The sequence below is a fragment of the Neodiprion fabricii genome, chromosome 1 (genome assembly GCF_021155785.1).
Source record: "Neodiprion fabricii isolate iyNeoFabr1 chromosome 1, iyNeoFabr1.1, whole genome shotgun sequence".
Classification (NCBI taxonomy): domain Eukaryota; kingdom Metazoa; phylum Arthropoda; class Insecta; order Hymenoptera; family Diprionidae; genus Neodiprion; species Neodiprion fabricii.
Window position 1 is genome coordinate 5,065,034 of NC_060239.1, and position 23,485 is coordinate 5,088,518.

Here is a 23,485-nt window from a genome sequence, read left to right on the forward strand (position 1 = left end):
GTTCTTGCTTTTGCAAGTCACCGCAACGTACTTTCACCATCTAAACGTGCATTTCTGCTCCAATACCTTAATAAATTTGAATTATTGTAACGCAATTAGAGGTCAACTTTGGAATTGATTAATTATAATGACTGAGAAGAAGATGAGAAATGATTTTTACAGGTATTAATAAAAGACGAACGTTCCATTGCTGTACTAATTAATAATCGTAAGAACCAACGGCATTCGTAAATTCATTGGCAAAGAATTAACGGAGTAACCATGGTTGAGTGACATCGATGTACGTGAAATTTCACACAACATTCGCAGCGATCTCACGACCTAATAGGTAGCACTGATGGCACTTACAGCGGTGAGCACTCTGTTTCATTCTATCCTATTCTCTTTGGAAGTAACTACGATGATTAGTTTATCTTGTGAATTGATTTTTTTATAGTTTCAGCAGAGCCAAATAAGAATTTTAATTCATTATCTATTGGTTATTTATTATTAAATCTCAGACAATATCCGTTGGCTGAATATTTCGAAAACGATATGACATATTAGTTTCATTTTTGACAGATATTGCAAGTCGTGAACATAGCTGGGTATCGAAGAGCAGTATGGGTTGGCGGTTTCGAATTTGAAAGCCAAACACGCGCAACCGTCAACGTTATCCAGCGGCATTAGTGAGAATAGTGAGTTGGGATCGGAAAAGTATGATTTGTGACTGAAAGATTATAGGGAGTATACAAAATTTGGATAAAGTTCGGAATTTCGTAACGCCGCGGCGTGATTTTTTTTCCGAAAAATGTCGGATAGCATAAAGGTTGCTATCAAATTGAGACCGCTCATAAAACGCGAAAGAGACGATAATTTGCCCGTGCAATGGGACGTTCGGGATCAAACCATATTCTCCATCGATCCAGAAACAAAACGACGCGGGGAGCATTCCCACATTTTTGGTGAGGATTTCCCAGTGTTCTATTTTTTCAGGTTCAACCAAAAATATACTTGAATTTCAGCTCCAGTTAACCTAAAAATTTTCGTCTGCACTTTACGTGCTCCTCGTCAGTACTGTAGTCAATCATTCCTGTAGTCTAATTCGTCTATTCTCTATCTTTTTTCATTAAGGCAGTTTCTTTTTTTCTGACAAGCGAAAGTGTCATTCTGTGCCTGGTGAATCAATTAGGAAAGAAAAAAAAAAGTAATTCTGGTGCCAATGTACATACCACTTCATATTTATCTACACTTATGACAAAGTGGCGTCTTTCTTATTGAAACTTGTGCCCTAAAATGCACAATGGGACAGTAGTAAAATAATGTAACTAAAAAGAAATCTTTCTGCAGATCACATATTTGGCATGGATGCAAATAATGCCCATGTATTTGATGTTGCCGTCAAACCTATAGTTGATGCCACTGTCAAAGGATTTAATGGTACGATTTTTGCCTACGGGCAAACAAGTTCCGGAAAAACGTATACCATGACGGGTACGCGAGAAGAGCCAGGAATCATACCATTGGCAGTTGAAAATATATTCGATGCCATTGCCAATACTTCAACACGAGAATTTTTGTTACGGTAATCTTTCCTATTCTAAGTTTAATTTAGTCATTTGAATAGCAACACTATTATCCGAAATAGTTGAAGGATGAAATTGTAGCATATGAAGTATTCGAAATTCAATTATACAAATTATTCCCAAAAAGTACCTTAGGTGCAAAAACCTTATGCCAAGTATATTAAAGTAGAAACTACCGAACAAGAATTTACTCTGCTAATTTGATACCATCAAAATAACAATGTACATCCACATATACACCAGCATTGATACCTTTGCAGAGTTTTGAGCTACCCAAGTTTCCTTAATTATTCATTTATCATAAAATTTTCACAATAAAAGATATTTATATCTTTAATGAACCTGGCGCGAACGGCAACCACCGATCTTGATTTTCGAATATTGCAGATAATTGTGAATTGGGTGAAATATGTGACAATATTTTTGCTGTATAGGCCTTAGACTTGTCGTTGCGATAAAGAGATTGCATCGGCTTGGACGTGAATTTTATTTTTCCTTCAAATGTATTTGGCATGAAACTCTACCAAGTCTCTTGACACAAAGTGTATCTCAAATTGAAAAAATGCGTACAGAATACATGGATACTTCAAATGGATAGTATGCAGTAGTCTCAATACCAATAAACATTCATGCTGTTTGTAGAGTATCATACTTGGAAATATACAACGAGAAAGTAAATGATCTATTGCACAAAGATGGAACGGATTTGAAGATTCATGAAGATTCGAATGGTCAAGTTATTGTCAAGTGTAAAGAGGAGGTAACCAACTGTCCTGAACATGTGTTGTCCATAATGAAAAAGGGTGAGAAGAATCGAAGGTTCGGAGAAACAAATATGAACGATAGAAGCAGTCGTAGTCACACAATATTTAGGATTGTAAGTGAATTACAATTTTTCTGATCAATGAACCCGTCAAATAAGAAGAATTGAACATTTCGTTTCTCCTGTTTTTTCCAGACCATTGAGAGCCGAGACACAGCTTCCAGTTCTGATGGTGCTATTCAGGTTTCACAATTAAATCTAGTTGACTTGGCAGGCTCAGAAAGGGTCCGTCAAACAGGGGCAACTGGTGATAGATTCAAAGAAGGACGCCATATTAATTTGTCTTTGTCATCGTTGAGCTTAGTAATCAAGCAGCTAAGTGAATCTAAGGAATATGTCAACTTCCGCGACAGTAAACTGACCAGGATTTTACAAGCATCTTTAGGAGGTAATGCAATGACGACTATTATTTGTGCTGCTACGCCGGCAGCTCTTGAAGAAACGCAATGCACATTGTCGTGAGTATTCACTTCTAACGTGAAATATTTTTATTCAACTTTATTTCATACTAAGGGACTATCTTAATGTTTAAGATGCTTCCTTTCCCAAACATTTTGGCTTGATTTATACTAGTATAAATTTATACTGTATTATAGAATTAGTTAATAATTACAGGTTTGCAGCTCGAGCAAAGTGTATTAAAAACAAGCCTAAACTGAATGAAGTAGTGTCTGATGCGGCGTTGTTGAAACGGTTCGCTAAATTGATAGAAAAACTTTCTTCAGAACTTGCAGTAAGTAGTATCATGAGAATTAGTAAAAGTTGTAAAATTGAATTATTTCTGTTACTGAACAAATATAATCTTTCCCTATGTGAATGCTCTTTCGTGCTTCTAATTGTGGAATGAACACATTAGATTGTAAATGTGATATTTTATGTCGTTCTGAGCAGCAAATTATGCATGTTTGCGTGTTCTTTTATTTCATTGTAACCCGTATCTTGAGATATCAATTGAACTATTAATATAAATGTAGACAAGATATTAATATTACATTTACCAGAGTCTTGCACAATTTTTGCAAATTATTAATCAAAGCTTAAATTAAAAGGAAGAATTATTGTTTTAATTAATTGTCAATTTGCTTCCTAGTATCGATAGATTAATAGATCAGAAATGCATTGAAAATTAAAGAATTATTATTGAGTCAGCTGAATATCATTTGAAATATTGAAGAAAAGAAAAGTTTGATCTGATTTTAAAAATTTTTCTGTGGATTATTTCAATCCACAGAATATATACACCAATATCAAGTCACTTTACACAGTTATGAACGTGAACAAACATGCTGACATTTAACAGGTGTTACCAAACTCAAGGTTGACTAATGAGGCCTGAAAGTGTTGTAGCAGAAAACGATATTAGCGTAAAACGATTCAATACAGTCGTAATTCACGATTATGAAGCAAAAATTTAAGCATAGTTAAAATATCATTCAAAGTAAGTGTAATTTGAAAAAAAAAATTGTAAAATATGTGGTGTTGCATATGTTTACCGAAAAGTGAATAAATTATCTCTGTACGGAAATGGAACTTTAAATTCATCACAGTTTTTAATCGAGTTGTACCACAATTTTTTGTGATTTCAATTAGTTATGTAACATTTAAAGTTCCCAGGAGTACATTTGAATAAAGAGCTACCTTGTGCATTTGTATGCATACCTCGTATAGTTCGTAAAGAAATTGCTCATTCATGTATGATTCATCACATTTCTAAACGCGCAGGAATATTATATTACTGTTGAATATTGGCGCATGAAGTGTCAATAACTTGTTACTTCTGTCCATAATATCGACTTGACAGGAATCTCAAGTAAAAGTGTTTGTTTCATATTGGCAAAACATTGTTGTTAAGGATTATAAAAGGAATGCTGCATGAATAAAATCATTTTACAGCAAGAACGACAAGCAAATAGATGCGGAGAAGTTAAGGAAATGGAGTCTAAGCTGCAAGAAAAAGACCAGTACATTCAACTTATAGAAGATCGAATGCAACTATTGAAAACAAATATCGTATCATCCGCTAACTCAGTAGAAAATCTTGACTTCAAAACAAAATCTCGACGAAGGAGAACTTGGTGTGGACCCTCAAATCCAAGTTTTCTTAATCATAGTATGATGTTACCTACTATACAAGAGTTACCTACTATAGAGAATACTATGTCAGATTGGAAAGCAGCACAGTTCACCAAAAAGCGGAGCATAACACAAGCACCGCTGAATAATATAAATGAAAGTAAGTGCTCGAAGAAGCTTATACCGTCGATTTTTCTCTATCAACATTATTTACATTATATTTACTTATCTTTTATATGTCGATTAACGGAGTTTAATTTTTTACCTGATAAATCAAAATCCATTCAATCATCTGTACACATTTTGACATTATTCAGTTCCTTAGTATCTCACAGTTAAACATGAGGGGTAAAAAAATTTAAAGGCTGTCGAATTGTTAGAGTTTGGATTTTACTGTAACTTTACATAGAGGTTAAAGTTGTATTCAGATGTAAAAGATCTTTTCGTATTGAATAAAATTATGCGTCAATAATTTCTTTATTTGGTAGTAGAATTCCAAACTGAGATGGAAGACTTTGAGCTGGAACTAATCGAGAGTGAACGAAACTGGGAGATGGGAAGATTTTCATCTGACAGTGAAGATCTAGAGGACAATTACTGTATTACAAGACGAAAGCGTGGTAGATCTCATGTTAAGTTTCTTGACGATGTATCAGTATACCCATTAGTTGACTATGAAAGTGTCACTGGCTCTCCGGAGAAGCCTGAACTTTCAACTCCTCCTCGAAGGTAAATGAAATTATATAAATATGTCAAATTATGAACTGCGAAATAAAAAATTTCACAGTCATTTTCAGAAGTAACTGATCGGCTTATTTTCAGTACGGGGAAAATTTTTTTTTGCTATTAACCTCCAAGTGTAGCAATAGATAAGTGCGAGTATTTCCGTTTTTCCAAGTAACATATTCCCTCGTAAAAATTTAAACCTCAAAAAATATAAAAATAGAAATTGAAGCTAATCTAGATGAATAGAAGCATGGCTAAAATAAACCAAATTTCATACTCCAAAGTTTTGGACAAAAAGAATCCCCTCTCCATTGGTTTCCAAACACATTATATACGTGGATACTTTCTAATTCAGGTTCAGAATGCCATTAGAGTCAGAGCTATCCCATAACTATGAAACGCCATCTATCCGGTTACTGTATTTGTAAATTACACCTGTCTCCGTTTATCTCATGATCATGTAAAAGTCGAGCTACCAGTGTTTATGAATCGACTAACATTAGTACTTACTATTGTTTGGTGTTACATGTCATCTTTCGTTTACATTATCATTTGATCCAATGACTTCTATTTCACTGTCATAATTCTTTACTTTCACTGATGCAAGCTTTAAAACGTATTTGATTAGTTGAACTCATAATATGTAATGTGTATAATACACACGTTTGATAGAGTTATACTTTATCTATACCTAATGGTATTTAATCAATTTTCAATTATGGTTGATTATTAGTTTTTGACACCACAAATAACAATTATTGTATTTATTGGTAAAGTAAGCTTCCTGCTCACTGTGGGACTTTGCTCTAGAGTTTAGATTAAACCACTCGTCTTTGAATCTGTTATCACTGTTTTTATTAACAGTGTCGTATTTGATAAGGTATCTGAATCACTTATCGTTGAATCGAAATTTCACCAACAGCTTTGAGAGTTGATAAGTTGCAGAAATCTAATGCCGGTATAATGTTCACTATTCGAAAAATTTTCTATAACCATGTACCTATTGCGAGATAAACTTTTGTGCAACAAAAACTCACCAAGACAAATGAGCTTATCTATACTGAGTAAGGATTACAATACTTAATGTGTTGCTATCTTTGTGTATATCCAATACCTGTTCTTATACCGAGAGTACCATGCAAATTTCAAACTTGATGTAATTAAATATCTAATTCCAAACATGAATCAAGTATGCCATCAACGCCATTTATTCTTTACTGAAAATTGGTGTAAACGTTTATTATTCTTCTGTTTCGAAAATACAATATAAATTGATTTAAACCAATTAAAGCCAAAATTAGTGAAAATTGATTTTTGATTAGTGACAATAATTAGTATATCAGAGTATTTAATCAATAAGAGATGGTACGGCTTTGTTTTATTTCGTCTATTATTCAATAATTGTTTCCCATCATAACCCTCAGTTGCATTGTAATTCACATTAATTTAATAAACCCATACGTGTATCGAATGAATTTTCGTCTTGTCATCAGCACAACTATTTTATACATATTCGGATTGGTTCTTTTAGCAGCACATCGTCTTAGAATCCTAATTCATATAATACTAATGTGGAGTTTTTTTTATGATTAGTATTAATAAACGGCATAATAATAATGTTGAGAACCTACCACAGCTTCTCAATACGTTATGTATAAGTTTGGAATTCGTATTAATCAACGTTGATACAAACAATTTTGAAGTACTCATAATAATTATAAAAGCACACTTAAAAACTTTTTCAATACTTATAAATTGTTTGCGCAGAGTTTAAGTTTGTAGTATATTCAAGATTTCATTCATTATCTCATAGACAAGAAGAAGAAGAAGACCCTGGTACACCAAAGGAAGTACTGAGAGATACAATAACCAATCTAGCTAATGAATATAAAACACTACAAGAATTCACGACGTTAGAAAAACAAATTTACACCACAGACACAGTTGAAACGATAGATCCAGTACAATATGAAATTAAATACTTGGAACTGGAATCTAAATACAATGCTGCAATACAAGAGAATGAGGAAATAAAAAAACGATTTGAATCATTGTGTAGTAAAGAAGAGAACCACAAATCGATAGAATCAGAGAAAAATCAATTCAAAATGGATATGGTAAGTTCATTGGTCATAATTATTAATTACATTGTAATGTTAATGAGTTTTCGTTATTTTGTAGGAGGAAAAACTTGTAAGGCTAAAAAAATTGGAAGAAGAAAGAACCGACTATGAATGTCAAATAGAGTTACTAAAATCAAAACACAAAATGCGTGAGAAAGAGCTAGAAACCTCACTGCAGGTGAATACCATTTTTTTTTTTTTGTAAGATATGATAATAGTCAATAATATTTCAACTTGCAAATGCTTCGTGAGTTATTTATGAAAAAAATTTCCATACATAATTAATACAATTTGTTGGAAGTACCAAAGTCTGAGAGTCGTGTGTTACGTTTCAATAACAATTGAATATGAAATTAAAAAGAGCAATAAGAAAAATACACAAAATAGTTTAATACATTGTGAAAAACGTACTATTCATTTATTTATGTGGTGATCAAACAGGCCTACAATAAAGTTCACAATAGAATATAAAATGAATCCTCTCTAGTCGTCACAAATCAACAAACTTGGCTTCATAGTTTAGAGTTGAACACGAATAGACAGCAAAAAGTGTAGAAGATAAATATAGAGTTCAATTAAAAACAAGTTTTAAAAGAAAGATATAATATTGGACAGTCATAGTTAAAATGTGCACGATAGTATAGAGCGGATCGAAGACGTTGTATATTGAAGGGAGATCGAATATAAACAGTCTTCTAAATGTGCTATTTTATTTAATCACGCGATTTTCAGTTCGTTGTTTTTAACTGTCATCGTTTATTACCTGATAAGGATGTGTTTTACACACAGTTCATGGGCTTTCGTTTACATAAATTTGAAATCAAATTTGAAACAGTATTCTAGGCCTACTGCCTCACTGATCTGCTTCAGATCTTCCATCCTCACTATTTATTTTGAATAGAATACATTGTCAGACCTTTTGTAACGTAGAGCTGAATGTGCTTTGAATTCTGTTTAGATTGCATGGATGGATTGTGCAAATGTTGCTGATAATCAAAAGTCTTCGACTTGTCACTTGCAATCTTTGGTTGATAATTTAATGAAGGAAGTTAAAGCTCTAAAAGACAAACTAGAAACCGCTGAAATATCGTCAGCACCCCAAGTATTATCGACAGAGAATGAACATATGAGGAAAAGAATACAGGAGTATGATATTTTGATTGAAACGGAGCGAAGAGAAAAAAGGAAATTAATCGAAGAGCTAAAAGAACTGAAAAAGTCTTTGGATAGTCAATCACTTATCGAGCACAATATATTGTTAACCAGAAATGACAAATCCCTCGATCCATGTGAAAAGCCATCATCTATAAATGATAATGATTTTAATATGAGTGAGTCATTTGAGAAAGTAATTTGTGAAAACCTTTGCGACTCTGTCCGTATGGATGCAGTACAACTGAACTTGAGCGGTACCGAGAATGAGAAAATTTTTGCAGAAATTGCACCATTAGAATTGCGCAGAGAATCTCAATCCGTTAATGGGATACTTGATGACGTTCAATCGAAAACTGAAAACAATTTCGTCGTTGAAACAGATTTGCTACACGAAATCCAAAATGAAAAAGCATGCGATGAGAAGTTAAGTCCAAAGAACCTATGTATAAAATCTACGCAAAATACACCATCACGGGTGATTGATAATGAATTCAGTAATAGCGAATTTAGTGCAGTATCTAAAGAGCCTAGTGACTACACCAAAGATTTGTTCAACCTTTCCCCACAGACAGTAGAGGTGCAAAGTGATCTCATAATTGATACTGACAAATTGGATGTTGACTTACTGAAACTTGAAATGGAAAAATTACTCGCAGAAAAAGAAAATTTCATAAAAGAAAATGATATGCTCAAATTACAAACTGAAACCCTTGCTGGGGAAGTAAAAAAATTGAAATTAACAAATAAACAGATTGAAAAACACTGTGAAGACTTAGAAAACACGAAAATTGTTCATAAAACAGAACTCATTGAGCGAGATTCAAAGTTACATAAACTACAAAATAAAATTCACAAATTGGAAGATGAAATTATTAGTGTGCAAAACGAAAGAATTTTGTATGAAGGACAAAAATGTGAAATGGAAAAAATTATCAATCAGAACATGGCAAAAATTCGCGATTTCGAACTTACAAGCGCAGAATTTGAAAGAATGAACTTGGAATTACGAAAAAATTTGAACGCAAAATGCTTGGAACTTGAATCCATCGAGATGCATAAATATGAAAACGAGATACAAAATCTGAAAAGCTACATAGAAAATTTGGAACATTTTATTAAAAACATTCAAACTGAGAATGAAGATCTTAAAAATCAGCTGCATAATCAATCACAGAATTTAAAGGACGATCTTGATGATATGACAAAGAAACTAATCCAACAGGAAAAGGTAACGGACACTTTGGAGAAGGACACGAAAACGTTTACAGAACATATCGGGCAACTTTCAGAAGTGAAATCTGAGTCAATTGTAACAACTAAATTGGACTCTGCTGACAAGTCGAAAAGTAGTAGCGAAAAATTGTTTGAAGATACTAAAGATTGTAGCAGCATATTTACTAATGCTAGTTATTTCGACGAAATGGATGTATCGCTCATACAAGACAGTCTTCTACTCAATGAAATAACTGGTAATGAGTCGTATGTCGAAGATGATAAAACATCGTGTAATGCAACAATGTTAGAGAACAGAATTTTAGAGTTGGAAGATTCAAACAAAGATCTCGAAGTTATAACGACTGATCTTTCGAGTACGTTGACAGCTGGGGAAGACAATCTTTCAAACAATGATATTATAAATAAATTATGTGAAATAACGAACGCAAAGATGTTACTTGAGGATAAAAATGCAAAACTAGCAATGGAACTTCAGTTAAAGATTCAAGAGTCTGATGAAATTAAAAATGATGTTCAAGGTTTGAGACTGGGCATTGAAAGATTGGAAGAAACTATTCATTTGCTGACCACAGAGAATATGGATATGTCCAGTAAACTGACCATTGAAAAAGATCGCGCCAAAGAAATAGAAGCCCAATATCTGGTAACAAATTTAATGATTGTAATGTTAGCAAAATAGTTTCAAATTTTTTGTTAATTGTTTTTTATTGATCAATGTCACATTCTATAATGCTAATTATGAAAATAACTAGTTGAATTCAGCTAAGCATGGCCATTTTTTCAGGAACAAATTGAAGACCTTCATCGTCGCATATCTAAAATTGATGAGGTTAAAATGAATTTGCAAAATCAATTGAGGATTTCTCAGGAAAACTTGATAAATTTACAAGACACCTCACTACCTAATATAGAAGGTGAGGCCAGAGAAAAGATTATAATGTATCAGGAGAAGATTGATTTGTTGACAATGGAAAATATTGAACTATCCACAAATCTGATGGATAGAATAGATGAACTTGACAAACTTAAAGAAGATCAATCTCTGTTGCATAATGATAAATGCTCAGACATAGATACTGTTCAAGAATTAAGGGTACAACTGGAGAATCTAACTCGAGAAAACACAGAGCTTTCGAAAAACCTGATGGAAAAGATTGAAGAATCAGACAGTTTAAAGCATGCCTACGAGTTGTTGGAGAAAAACTTGGCGACTCCTGTGAAAGACCTGTTCCCTGAATTGAAAAATGAAAATGATATCTGTCTAACAAGTACTGAAGCAGAATCACATGCCTGGCCTGCTACTTCACTGCAAAAGAATGAACAGTTTGAAGCGGCTAGCCAGACGGAACACTGTGAAGAATCGCAAAGCAATATCGAAGATTTGAAATTTAGTTTGGCAAAGCTCAGGGAAGAAAATATTTCGCTACTTAATAAAGTAGAAGCTTTACAGCAGGAATCAATTGCTCTCAAATCTGAGTTATTGACAAATGGTAATGGACTAAAGGAAGAATTGAAAATAGCAAAACAATGTATAACTAAAGAAATCGGATTTTTAAAACCTGAACTCAAAATCTCAACTTTATTGACCAAAACGGTTGGTGAACTTCTCGGAGATTTCATCAAAATAATCATGACGAAAGAACAAGAAATCATTACAAAGGTAAAAGAAGATTTCGAGCAGGAGAAGCAAAATTTGGAGGACCAAAAAAGCCAAAGTGCAGACGCTGTACGACGGACCACAGTTTGGGCCAACGAATTAGAAGCAGATATTGAAAAATTACAAACTGAGATATCCCAGCAAGAAAAAGTGAACGTGACATTGAAGTGTGAGATTGACAGATTAGAAAATGACTTGAAAGAAAGTAATCATGAAAAGCAATTACTGAAAGAGAAAATTGGAGTCTTAGAGAATGATTTCATGAGCTTACAAACAGAACTCAGTAAACAATCCAATTCTAATAACAAGCAAGATGAAGAGGTAAATGCTATACAGGAACGGGAACGGATAGCATTAGCAGCTGCGAAAAATCGTGAAATAGAACTTCAAAACAGTATGAAATCTGTGAAGGATCAACTGAATCAAAAAATAGTGGAGTTAACATATGCACTTGAACAACAGAAAACAAAAAATCTTGATCTCAAAAGTACTCTAGAAGGACTCCAAGCCACCGAAAGTCAACTGAAAAGTATCATTGATTTAAAATCTACAGAGCTGATGAAATTACAACAATGCGTAGCAACGTTAGAAATGGAAAATGCGCAAATGATAGTTGAACATAATCAATTGAATGAAGAAAATGAAAACAAGACCAAGCATATCGAAGAAATCACTAGTATTCTAAAAATTAAATGTGATGAAATGTCCGAGTACAAAACCAAACTGGAATCCATTGTACCTGAATATGAAATATACAAAGAGCAAATAAAAGAACGAAAACAGTATGCTGAAAAATGTAAGCACGAGTACGAACTTTTCAAAGAGAAAGTCGAAGAAGAATTAAATCTTCTTAATGACAAGCTTTGCGATGAAAAAAGTAAAAATGGTAGCTTGCTCAATCAATTGAGCGACTTGAACGACAAAAATAAATTACTAGCATCAGAAATAGAGGAACAGAAGGAGAGGTGCGAAGAATTGGAAAATACTAATGAAAAATTGAATAAAAAAGTCCGGAACAGTACAAGTAATTTGAAGGTCGAGGCTCAGATAGAAGATCTAAAGGATCAAAATGAGATGTTACGAAATAATGCAGAAGGTGCGAGCAATAGAATAACTGAATTACTGGAAGTTAAAAATTCAATAACAAAAGATTTCGCCGCTTTACAAGAAAAATATAAAATTTTACTAGAAGAGAAAAAGGAACTAGAGCAAGTCGTTGCATCTAGCAATACAAAATTAGCTTCATCTGACTTACAGTTATCAGAAATATGTAACCAGCTCGAAAGCCAGATACGTGAAAAAAATAAAATTTCCTTAGAATTGGAAGCTACAAAAGTAATTATATCACAAAAAGATGAAGATCTGACAATTGCTCAACAGGAAATCGAGAGGCTTAATCTTGCCAATAACGAACTTGATCAAGAGGCAGAGGAACTCGCTCAAGAGATACAGGAAAGACTTGCTGAAGCTGAGAAGCTTCGTAACGAACTGTTTGAGTCACAAAATAATTTGAAATCAATATCTAATAACGTCACAGATAAAATGAAACTAAAAGTAGAAGGTAGAGACAGAAAGTCATTCCAAGATATGGCTGAAGTAGAGGTACTCATTCAGCAGAATAAAGAACTCTGCAAAGAGCTTGAAACGCTGAGCGTAACGAATGATTTTTTACGGAAAGAGAATGTAGAACTCAAAGCCAGGGTTGCAGAATTGGAGTCACAAAGTTGTAATAACTCCAGAAGTGGGTTACTTGAAGTTGCAAATTCCTCATTTAATGCATTACCTATCAGTCAGTTGCCTTCATTATCTAAAAAAGTTCGTGAACTGGAACTGGAAATAGTCTCCAAAAACGGAAAAATAGCGACTTTAGAGTTGCAAATACAAAGTGAGAACTTCCCTTACCAGAAAAAATGTAGAGATTTAGAGGAAAACCTTTCTGCTTTTAAACATAAGGTATAAACAAATTATTTATTATATCTACTATGTTTCAAAATACTTTTACCTACAGAAGTAGGCCTTAAATCTGTTTGTTACTGAACAAATTTTTTTACAGAACGCGATTTTGAAGGAGGAAGTGAAGAACCTCCAGAAAACTATGAGGTCTGTCAGTGCAATCGAGTGCGAGGCTTGCAGGAAGAGACAAAGTAACAGAAGAGATCAATTTACTCAATGCCTACCTGAACACAAAACTTATCTCAGTGGCACAAGCAGTGGCTTTGTTGATGTTAGTCTTGTAATCTACAATTTTTCTTCTCAAATTTTCATTTTTCAAGTCAGGTAAACGTACCAATAGCTGGACATGAACCCAACACCAGATAGTTTACGTATCTGAATGTTTTTGATAAATTCCGTTCCAGCTACTGGTTTATTTAATTTAATTTTGCATCCATACGCTTATTTCCCTGTTGCTATACACATGGTATTACTTATGCAGGAATACGCTAAAGTAGTCAAACTCGAGAAAGAGAATAAGCTAATGAGAGATCTGTGTCGAAGTCGGACACGTGAAATCAAGAGACTCGAGAAAGAAATATCTAAACAGGAGTTAATCATCTCAGAGAAATCTATTGTTCAGGTTTCACTTCAGAAAAAACTATCTGAATATGAGATGATACTACCGGAGAAGTTCAGGGTGCAAACTACGTCGCCTATTGAAGAAATTAAAAACAATTCTTCTGACAAGAATATACGATCTCTGACGAATCGAAACAAGTCTCCACTCGAAGAGAATGTCAAGCGGTGAGGTATTTTTTAATCACAGTGCATTAAACCAAATTTTGGTGCCTTAATATTGACCAGCCTGATTTTCTACTCTCTGCAAATCTGACATAAATGTTTCCCTACTAAAAATAATGTAAGATAATTGCCTCACCATTTTTTTTCTCAGACTACCGCACATGCATGAACTATGCTTTGGGTGCTCAATGTACGCTATTTTTATTCGTTATGCTCACAAACTTGTTAATCGTAAGCCGATGTGTATGATAATATATGTATATTACATTTACCACAGCGCATTGAAAGAAAACTTGTCCTCTAATATTTTGGACGATGCATCAGCAGTAAAATCCAACCATATTAGCAGCATATGGACTCACTACCCATAGATTATATTCTCTTATTTATATTGTTTATCGGTTGACCAGCAAGCAAATTGTGATGAAGAAGTATCAATTTTTATTATTACAAACGTGAATGAAAAGTGTTGACTAAAGTAAATTAAAAACTCATTATTTTTGTAATGTCCTATACATAAAATTATATGATGCATTTTTAGATTTAAGTACAATAGCTTTAAAAATGAAATAATATTTATATCTTTGTTTCAACCAAAGAGACCTTAGTAGTATCTTCAATTGTATAATAAGGTCTCTAAAAAAATTATTTCCTTTAAGTACTGCTTTGTATTTGTTTGTATTTCGTGACTTCATTGCTGTACAAAGTATACTATCGGCAAAGACTACGTGATTTGGCATTGCGGTATTTGAAATACAAGATTAGTCCAAAAAGGAATGTGAAGCGATCATTATGTGTCAATCTCATCCAAGTATTAAACAATCCAAGAATGTATTGTACAAAAACTTTACTAGATTCACTTTTGTCTGTAAGCTTTTATACTTATTGTACATTGACTTCATGTATTTGGTGAAAAATATAATAGTACAAAAAAATTACATTTTAATTACACATACTGGAGTCATATTTTGTTAAAAAAAAATGTAATAGCACCGAGGATTACTAATTTTTTTTTTACACGTTATAAAGTTAGATGGAAGTTTATGACAATTCAAAATTTTTTCAAAATTCATTCGGTATTATTATTTTTTAGCTTCAAATAGTCCCGAATTTGCCTCTATTTGAAGTCGATCAAAATGAAAATTTATTTCGTAAGTTGTGAAAACATCTCTGTTTTATAATAAAAAGTCTCCATAGAATTTTATACTTTACGTACCGCCTCATTACCTTTCTGAAATCACAAGAATTGGCATAAGAAAATAACTGAGATTATATTATTATAAATTATAATGATGAAATAAATTTATTGAGTTTTCATTACAATTGTCATTACGTCGATATTTCTCTAGTTCCGTCTCCTTTTAATTTTACTGCCATGCGCAGATCCTTTTCCTTTGAAAAACTTTTTATTACCCTGTGATTTTGTACCACCGTCTTTAACGCCAAATTTCTTTTTTTGTCTGTAACTATACTTTTCATCATCATATCTGTTTTTATTACCAAACTTTTTATTCTTTTTGTCACCGTTTTTAACGTTTTTGTCGAGCCTCAATTTCTTTGTCTTGTATTTAACTGGATATGAATTTGGTCGCTTGTCACCAGTTTTTGGTCGCCCCGCAAACAAATCTGGAATACAAATGAAAGAGCACCTATTAACATTATTGTACAGAGATTAATTTAATGATATGAGTTTTGTTTGCACTACGCCATTACCTTTATCAGGTTCTTGGCCAACTTCCTCTCTATAATACTGTGCATCGTCGTCTTCCTCGACCTGATTGTCTTCGTAGGACTCTTTTGCAGCTTTGTGCATAAGGACGTCACTTTCCGATCTTTGTTTTTTCATACCCTTAAGACTTTTCTGTTTCTCCTCTTCCTTCATTGCTTCCTTTTTCTTTTTATTTTCTTCCTGTACCTTTTTCCGATTTTCTTTAAGCTTCTTTTTAACCTCACGGCTCTTTTGTATTTTGAGTATTTCTTCCTCGGTTTTATGCACAAATTCATGGTACATAACTTGTCCATCCAATAATCCATCTTCAACTTTTATCAGCTGAAACAGGGTTACAAAATATTTATTCTTTGCCTTTATCCCAAGTACATGAAATATTTATCAGAAAACTGGAATATATTTTTACCTGCATTGTTATTCGAGGCCCTAGTTCGATGAGTCTAATTGCGCTCGTGCCACTTTTGTGATTACCTCTGGACGATAATTTCTGGGGCAGGGTAACATGACTCGTGGGATCCTCTTCTGCTTCGCTTTCAGAGAATGTGGGTTTTGTAAGGAATTCTGAAAAGTCTTGACATTTAGAGAGATTGGGCACTTTAGCTTGTACTATTTTCTTAACTCCTTTTGATAGTCCAACTGGTACCATTTTTATAGCGTAATGCCTGAAGTCTATTAGCTTTGTCACACTGTTGTAGTTAAGACAAACACAACGACGAATTGTGCTGAGGTTTACCTAGAAAACAATCCCCAAAATCCGTTAAAAATTCCATGCCAGAGCTCTATATTCCTATGAAATAAAAAGGTATTCCAGGTTGAAAATACTTACAGTGGTAAGATTAATTGTTGGAAACATGTTTTGAAACATCGATGTCATGAGTTTCATTTGCATGCCTTCTCCGCTGAAATTATTCAATACCATCAATGGAGAGTGTTTGAAAGCTTCTTCAAAGACCATTTGCTTCTTTATCGTTGAAACTACATCTCTCGCTAGTGAGAAACTGGTTATTTTAAAAGATAATGTGGGCCCTCTTGGTATTCTATAATTTTAAGTACAGGAATTAATGAAATCCTAAGTGGTAATCACTTATGGACAGTTTAAGAAGTCAAAATGTGACTGTAGATATGAAATTTTCAGATGCAAGCAAGATTTTGTAATACTCGTATTACCTACAAAGTTTCAGGTACATTCCAAGTTCTGTTCGTGTAAAAATGCACATATGAGAAACGTGAAGAGCACCAGAAACCGAAACGAAATCTTTAATCGTGTTTCGTTTCCGAGCTTTTAATGATGATGCTGTGTATGGTTCCATAACTCTTCGAAAATCCTTAGTTAACTCCAAGATATGTCCTCCTGGAAGTCCACGTTGTATAACAAAAGAATGAGGAGCGCGCACCAAATCCACAGGCTCTTCGCTGTTTATTTGTTTGTTCCGCTTTACGCAGCGGCCCTAAATACAGTATAAATCGTGAGTTATATTTGGATAGGTATCTATGTTTGATGTGTGACGAACCGATTTTTAGTATAAATTTATTGGTCTGTATGGGCAGAATTTTACAGATACTTTTATTGAGGTTATGAAGAGAGCACTAGATATTAATTATGTCTGTATTTACGTTTACTAGGAATGTTATTTCATTCATTTGGGAGGAACAACTATCGCTCACCTTTTTCGAACGTCCCATCTTAGAAAAATTTTTCGAGAATAAAGTTTCGTAAACAAAATCTTGTACGCACGTTGCCGACGTGCTTCGTAACCTCAAATTTGGCAATCTGTGAAGTGTGCACTCTACGCAAGTGTGGTCCACACACCACACATTGGTGGCATGGGTGTCAGATTGGACAGCTGACGGGATTTAAAGTTGTGCTTGGCTTGTGCTTGGTTTGTAGTCGTCTACCCCATGAACATATTCAAGGATATCAATTGAACGAAAAATGATTGGAATTCCAAAAAGATATTTATTGTGGTTCGCGCACGAGCACGTCGATTTCAGGATAGCGGTATGGAATTTTTCAAATTTGCAAACTTCCACTAGATAATGGTTGAATTAAATTGTCATTTTTGAGGTTAATGTTATAAAACCTCGCATTTGTAACAGGAAATCGAATCTATTTGTGAGATGTACGATATTAAAGTCACGACAATTCTGAGGCCTGACGAGTATGTAAGTAAATAAATAATTTTTCGACTACTCACCGACTTATCACTGCTACAGTTCCTACAGTTTTTAGGTTATGTTATTATTCCATATCTGGTGAACATAATCGAATGTTCACCACTGTTGTTATCAATAAGTAGATGTTACATTAATGAACCAATCTTCAGTAATAGCTTTGCTCAAACCACAATTTTCCTGGGAGTATTAGCAAAATTGAATTGAAATGATGAAATTTTTTACATTTTCCCAAATCATTTTGCTCACTGGCGCAACATTTCTATCATTGCTAACTTTTCTATAAAGTTTACCCCTTCATTAATATTTTCTTGGATTATTTCTTGATACATAATGTTTACTTTGCATCTGTACCTTTTAATTCATTGAAAAAAAATGTATTTAAATTTAGCCATATTGGATAATCGAGTCGGATTCAGAAGATGCTGTAAAAAAAATTGCTAGCAGATCCATATCGCTTCGTTCCTGCATTGAATTGTGGGGTGATGGGGGCAGTCATGAAGATTTGCACAGGAGTTTGAAGGAGTACCCGCAAGAAAACATGAGACTACATCTTAATAATGAAAAATCCTTCAAAGTTATTGTTGAAACATTTTGTAAGCATTTTTCACAAGATGAGAAAATTAAGAAAATAGAGGTAATGCACTATCTTGTATATTTGAAAAAACAAGGTGATCTTTACTATCTGATTCTGTGAATTAATTACAGTCCTTTAGTTATCTGCCAATAGAGGGTCCTGTAAATTTGCGAAATCCAGATACAGCATTGATGTATATAGAGTATTACGGACTAGATCCTAATACAATACCTGACAAACCTTATCACCTTTTTTTCGGAAGACTGGTAAGAATTATAAATTATCGTATTGCGTGGATTTTATGATCAAATAAATTTTGAACATCGTTTTAAAATTGTCACGAAATCACAATAATCGTGAATCTTGATCATTTCACGTTATTTTTTCAGGTGGCTGATGGCCAGAGACAATTAATACGTAAACTATCTCTCAAAACGCGAAATTTCATAGGAAATACTTCAATGGATCCTCAATTATCTTTGATAATGGCCAATCAAGCGCAAGTAAAAAATGGAGATTTAATTCTCGATCCGTTTGTTGGTTCCGGGTCGCTACTTGTTGCAGCATCTCAATTTGGAGGGTACACTCTCGGTACAGACATAGATTATCTAATGCTTCATGCACGCACAAGGCCCTCTCGGATATCACAGAAGGTACACATCTTCGTTATTCTTTCCTTATTGCTCAATATTGTTATTAACCGGAAACAACGATGGTCCTAAAACTATGTTACGGTCATGTCAATGCAAGAGCTTGAATGCCTTTAACTCTCTCTGTTTTTTAGACCAGAGGGAAAGACGAAAGTATAGCATCGAATATGAAGCAATATGGAACAAGTTCATATTACATCGATGTCTTAGTGACAGATTTCTCTTTACCTGTCTGGCGTTCAGACATGAGAGTCGATGCAATTATCACAGATCGTAGGTTCAATGCATCACATTATTATGACGGGCATACAATACAAGAGTTTAAAATCGATCGACATTGCGAATAGTAATGAATCCGAAAACTTCTTAGCAATTGAATTTCAGCTTTAAAATCATCTTAAATCTTGCACAGCTCCATATGGAATAAGAGAAGCAACGGAGCGTGTAGGTACCATAAAAAGACAGCCTGTAATCGACCAGCATCAAGTAGCTAGTCATATACCTTCTAAGATTGACTACGGGCTGCCTCAGATGTTCGTTGATCTGCTCTCATTTGCTGCGAATCATTTATGTATTAACGGCAGATTGGTATGCTGGTTTCCTTTGTTCAGGTAAGAACGTAAAAAATATGAGACTTATGATAAACTGACAACAGACTGCAGACATCAAATGGTTGAAATTTTCGATGACTATATATTTTTTTGATAATTCTGAAAAACAAAAACAAGGTTCCATTTGCTACTAAGACCCTTTAAGCCGAGTCTGCTGTATTTCAAAATGTTTTAATTTTATTTATTTTAATACAAACAATCCATAAACAACAAATGTTGCACATAATAATAATTTAAGTAATAAAAATAATGTGCTGTGTTGAATGTCATGTAAATGAACGTATACATGATCCTACAGGGAGCACTATGCAGACGAGCAGCTTCCTTCACATCCATGTTTGCAATTAATTGCCAATTCGGAACAGATTCTGAGTACATATACAAGTCGCCGCTTGCTCACTTATAAGAAAATTCGAGATCCTCAGGTACATAGGAGCATCATGAATTTGCAAATTTGAACAGTTGGTAGAAAGATTTCATTTCGCTGTCCGAAATGAACCTTACAGAATCCTATATATTTTTGTTCTAAGCGTAAGATTAACAGTTTTTGTTCTTTGTAGGATGATGATCCAATTGATGATTCGAATGTATTAGACTTCCGTGTAAGATATTTCGGACATGGAGATGAAACAAGAAAAGAAAGAAGAATGAAGAGAGCAGAACAGAGGGCAAAGAATAAAGAGAATTGGGAAAAAAATATTAAGTCAAAAACTGCAAGATGACTAAATCTTTTTTAAATATAAAAGTGGTAAAAGTTTATTTAACAAACCTGCTTTTTACTTTATTTAAAACGCACTTTTACACGAATAAAAATACTTTTTTACCATTTATTATTTCTCAGCAAAGACATCATGCGAGTAGAAATTGCAAACGTGGTCTTTTTTCAAAATACCACAGTATTTTTAAAGGTGCTATTCGACTTCAATTCTCAAGGTCGCCTAAATGTTGTTCATGTACCGTCACATCAAAAGCTCTTCACGTATAGATCCCGTTTCAAAACATACGTAGACATCCATGGATGTCAAAAGCAAATCTATGAACTCATGTTTTGTCAGACCGACAGTAAATAATCGGTATTATTATTTATTTTTTCATTCAATAAATTTAATATTCATGATGAATAATATTAAATAACAATATAAACATATTCTTTTAGAAACCTTCACAAATAGGAAATACAACTACTGGAAAGATAATTTCTTACAACAGTGCCATACACGAAATACATCATATTTACGTACCATGTGGAGTTCAAATAAAATGCAAATAAACAGTGTGTATACTTATGTATACTTAACTTGATAAATATGTATACTGTATGCATATGTGATATACTAGGAAGGTTTCATAGTTCCAATGGATCAATGTTTCAAACACATCAGTAGATAGCATCTCTCCGTACATCCATCAGCGTACCAAATACATATACATTCATATAATATATGTCTATGACTCTAATTGTAATTGCCCTAGTACATCTACAACATTTTTAACATCTTTTTCTGTTGCTTTTAAAGCATACCTTTTCTGAATTTGAGTTGCAGCCCAATTGCCAAGCTTTATTGCATCCTTTTTCTTTGAAGCAGGACACTTTGCTGATAAAGCAATGTTGTTTGCCACCTATTTAAGTTAGCAGATAGTATTATTCTCAAATTGTCTACTATTTCCGACACATTTTCTGCCCTAATATAATTTGCTTATATAGAGAAAACTTCTGAAAACTTACCAATAATAGCCCATAAAGTGCTCGTACGTTGTTGGGATTCAACTTGATTGCTTGAGCGAAATAAGTTTTTGCCAATTCCATATTATCGAATCCACCCTAGATGATAAAATATTAGATTCGTTAAATTTATAGGACAGCAAAATTAGAGTACTTAATCTCTACTTGAAGTGAATATTTCATTTCTATTTAGGTAATACTACAGAAGAGATGCGTTCATTCACTAACCTGGGTATACTTAATTTCTGCATATCGCTGATAAATCAAATGACTATGAGGGTTGTGCAAAATTAATTCTTCCATGCAAAAAGCTGCTTTAGCATACTCTTGCTCTTGCAGGTATAAATCACACAATTCATGCCATGCTTCTTGGTCACTCATGAACCTGTTTAGAGAATGTCAGTATTTTAATCAAATGAGTAACAGGTTTTACAACTAATTCCTGATGCGGATGACTAACTTTTTCAAATACTCGGTGAGTTCTTTTATAGCTTCAGTTATTCGACCTTGTGCCTTTAGAATTGCCAATCTTCTTTTTCTTGGTGCTGCGTTAGTTTCATCTCTTTTGATTATGGAGTCCAAAATCTTGAGGGCCTCATCGTATCTGCAAATGAACACATTATTTGTGCCAAGTAATTAGAGATCATAGAATATATATAATCATGGCAATTTTCAGTGCATCATCATTATAAAGTTAATGTAAAATGGTTATATGTAATACTTTTCCAAGGCTTCCATGTGCATTGCGTGATATTTCAGCACCCTCAGGCTGCCTGGAAATTCTTGCTCCAATAAATCAATACATTCTTTGGCAACTGATAAACGATTGCAATCCAAGGCAGCCACACACACTTGTTCTAAGACTAAATATTCTATAAAATAATAAATACCGCAATATGAAGGTCAATTTTCACGTAATATTTCATTTTTGGTAAGGGTTAGATGAATAAATATTTATTATGAGAATTTTTACTTTCGTTTCCTAATTTATGGATCTTCTCTATTAATATGGATTCCCATAGCTCAACCACATCTTCACTCTTGCGTTCAGAATCTTCTCGCCAAGTTCTGAACAAGTCTCGTACATCTGTGGATTTGATTTGAAAATTGATTAGCCGTATAAATTTTTACGTACGGTAAAGTACTGCGATGCAGTTGGCTACGCATGCACATATTTGCATTTAGTCTGATACTTGATTTTTCATCATATTTAGTATGAAACAAAAATTTGCAACTGTGATATTGTAGCGAGATATAGCTTTATGATTTTGTTTTTGAAATCTCTGGCTCGTACAACGTGTCCCCAATTAAATATTATACACGTTATGTAAAATACCTGTCTTAATACATATGATAATATATAAATATGTATTTAAATGTAGTTGATTAAGTAATAGTTGGGTAATGAGGCAATATGTAGCATGAAATTCAGAAAAATCAATATTGATACATTAGCGTTACATATTGACTTACTTGACAAATAGAGGCATGTAAGCTAGAGTATCGAGCTGAGTTTAGGTTTAATTTTTCAATATGTGCATGTAAAGAGGACAATGTCATCGTCAATTTATCAACTTATTATAAAGACGTACCTGTCCAAGACATATTATCATAATTCCATGGCATTTTTTATCTACCGAACAGAAGACCAACAGCCAACAATACGAAAAATTATTCAGTCAATTGCTCAATAAAAGTTGATTACTTAAATCGAGGTTATACGACAGAGTTAGCAGAAAATTTACTCTGTCAAACTAACGCGATCACAAAAACTTGACTCACTCTTTACCGAATCTAGAAGGCTGCGCATTGCAATTCAAAAACAACATGTATATAATATACGTAATACGTACACATACCTATGTACGTATGTCATATGTATGCACCACTGAACACATATTTATCATTCGACGTGCAGGCCGTATCCGC

The 23,485-nt window shown here is 33.6% G+C and overlaps 4 protein-coding genes across 5 annotated transcripts; 2 read left to right on the top strand and 2 right to left on the bottom strand.

The window, feature by feature from the left end:
* Nucleotides 1-49: 49 nt before the first annotated feature.
* Nucleotides 50-15,414, top strand: LOC124184974 (centromere-associated protein E-like). 2 transcript variants are annotated; one of them, XM_046575265.1, is made up of 15 exons: nucleotides 50-352; nucleotides 562-944; nucleotides 1,330-1,564; nucleotides 2,208-2,442; nucleotides 2,524-2,846; nucleotides 3,004-3,121; nucleotides 4,282-4,621; nucleotides 4,950-5,190; nucleotides 7,001-7,304; nucleotides 7,369-7,488; nucleotides 8,269-10,344; nucleotides 10,486-13,311; nucleotides 13,412-13,582; nucleotides 13,793-14,097; nucleotides 14,372-15,414. In XM_046575265.1, exons 2-15 carry the CDS (start codon nucleotides 791-793, stop codon nucleotides 14,463-14,465), a joined length of 7,542 nt encoding a protein of 2,513 aa, XP_046431221.1. In that variant the 5' UTR covers nucleotides 50-352; nucleotides 562-790; the 3' UTR covers nucleotides 14,466-15,414. The 2 variants fall into 2 exon arrangements, with proteins under 2 accessions (XP_046431221.1, XP_046431231.1); XM_046575275.1 differs by lacking the exons at nucleotides 50-352; nucleotides 562-944; nucleotides 1,330-1,564; ... (1 more) ...; nucleotides 2,524-2,846; nucleotides 3,004-3,121 and adding an exon at nucleotides 3,752-3,826.
* On the bottom strand, nucleotides 14,513-17,615 carry LOC124185002 (protein Peter pan). Its single transcript, XM_046575293.1, has 7 exons — nucleotides 17,489-17,615; nucleotides 16,991-17,271; nucleotides 16,650-16,860; nucleotides 16,230-16,556; nucleotides 15,808-16,144; nucleotides 15,416-15,720; nucleotides 14,513-15,325 (listed from the first exon to the last, which is right to left on the bottom strand). The coding sequence occupies exons 1-6, from the start codon at nucleotides 17,504-17,506 to the stop codon at nucleotides 15,440-15,442; spliced, it is 1,455 nt and encodes a 484-aa protein (XP_046431249.1). The 5' UTR covers nucleotides 17,507-17,615; the 3' UTR covers nucleotides 14,513-15,325; nucleotides 15,416-15,439.
* A 30-nt stretch (nucleotides 17,616-17,645) lies between these two features.
* LOC124185012 (tRNA (guanine(10)-N2)-methyltransferase homolog) lies at nucleotides 17,646-20,845 on the top strand. The gene is made up of 9 exons (XM_046575299.1): nucleotides 17,646-17,822; nucleotides 17,921-17,986; nucleotides 18,387-18,632; nucleotides 18,704-18,838; nucleotides 18,962-19,225; nucleotides 19,357-19,495; nucleotides 19,635-19,833; nucleotides 20,132-20,258; nucleotides 20,394-20,845. Exons 1-9 carry the CDS (start codon nucleotides 17,757-17,759, stop codon nucleotides 20,553-20,555), a joined length of 1,404 nt encoding a protein of 467 aa, XP_046431255.1. The 5' UTR covers nucleotides 17,646-17,756; the 3' UTR covers nucleotides 20,556-20,845.
* LOC124185036 (ER membrane protein complex subunit 2-A-like) lies at nucleotides 19,989-23,329 on the bottom strand. Its single transcript, XM_046575339.1, has 7 exons — nucleotides 23,149-23,329; nucleotides 22,530-22,643; nucleotides 22,278-22,428; nucleotides 22,017-22,160; nucleotides 21,785-21,941; nucleotides 21,560-21,655; nucleotides 19,989-21,453 (listed from the first exon to the last, which is right to left on the bottom strand). The coding sequence occupies exons 1-7, from the start codon at nucleotides 23,180-23,182 to the stop codon at nucleotides 21,280-21,282; spliced, it is 870 nt and encodes a 289-aa protein (XP_046431295.1). The 5' UTR covers nucleotides 23,183-23,329; the 3' UTR covers nucleotides 19,989-21,279.
* Nucleotides 23,330-23,485: the final 156 nt, after the last annotated feature.

Bases quoted from the DNA above. Each gene is read 5' to 3' on its own strand.
- LOC124185002 (XM_046575293.1), bottom strand. The intron at 16,145-16,229 runs GTAAAAATATAT...ACCCTGTTTCAG, and splicing joins GGCCTCGAATAACAATGCAG to CTGATAAAAGTTGAAGATGG. The intron at 15,721-15,807 runs GTAATGGCGTAG...TTTGTATTCCAG, and splicing joins TGGCCAAGAACCTGATAAAG to ATTTGTTTGCGGGGCGACCA.
- LOC124185036 (XM_046575339.1), bottom strand. From the start codon at position 23,182: ATGCCATGGAATTATGATAATATGTCTTGGACAG. The intron at 22,644-23,148 runs GTACGTCTTTAT...TCAAATCCACAG, and splicing joins TGATAATATGTCTTGGACAG to ATGTACGAGACTTGTTCAGA. The intron at 21,656-21,784 runs GTTAGTGAATGA...TTTATCATCTAG, and splicing joins CAGAAATTAAGTATACCCAG to GGTGGATTCGATAATATGGA.
- LOC124184974 (XM_046575265.1), top strand. From the start codon at position 791: ATGTCGGATAGCATAAAGGTTGCTATCAAATTGAGACCGCTCATAAAA. The intron at 1,565-2,207 runs GTAATCTTTCCT...TGCTGTTTGTAG, and splicing joins ACACGAGAATTTTTGTTACG to AGTATCATACTTGGAAATAT. The intron at 10,345-10,485 runs GTAACAAATTTA...CCATTTTTTCAG, and splicing joins AAATAGAAGCCCAATATCTG to GAACAAATTGAAGACCTTCA.
- LOC124185012 (XM_046575299.1), top strand. From the start codon at position 17,757: ATGATTGGAATTCCAAAAAGATATTTATTGTGGTTCGCGCACGAGCAC. The intron at 19,834-20,131 runs GTAAGAACGTAA...ATGATCCTACAG, and splicing joins TGCTGGTTTCCTTTGTTCAG to GGAGCACTATGCAGACGAGC. The intron at 20,259-20,393 runs GTACATAGGAGC...TGTTCTTTGTAG, and splicing joins AGAAAATTCGAGATCCTCAG to GATGATGATCCAATTGATGA.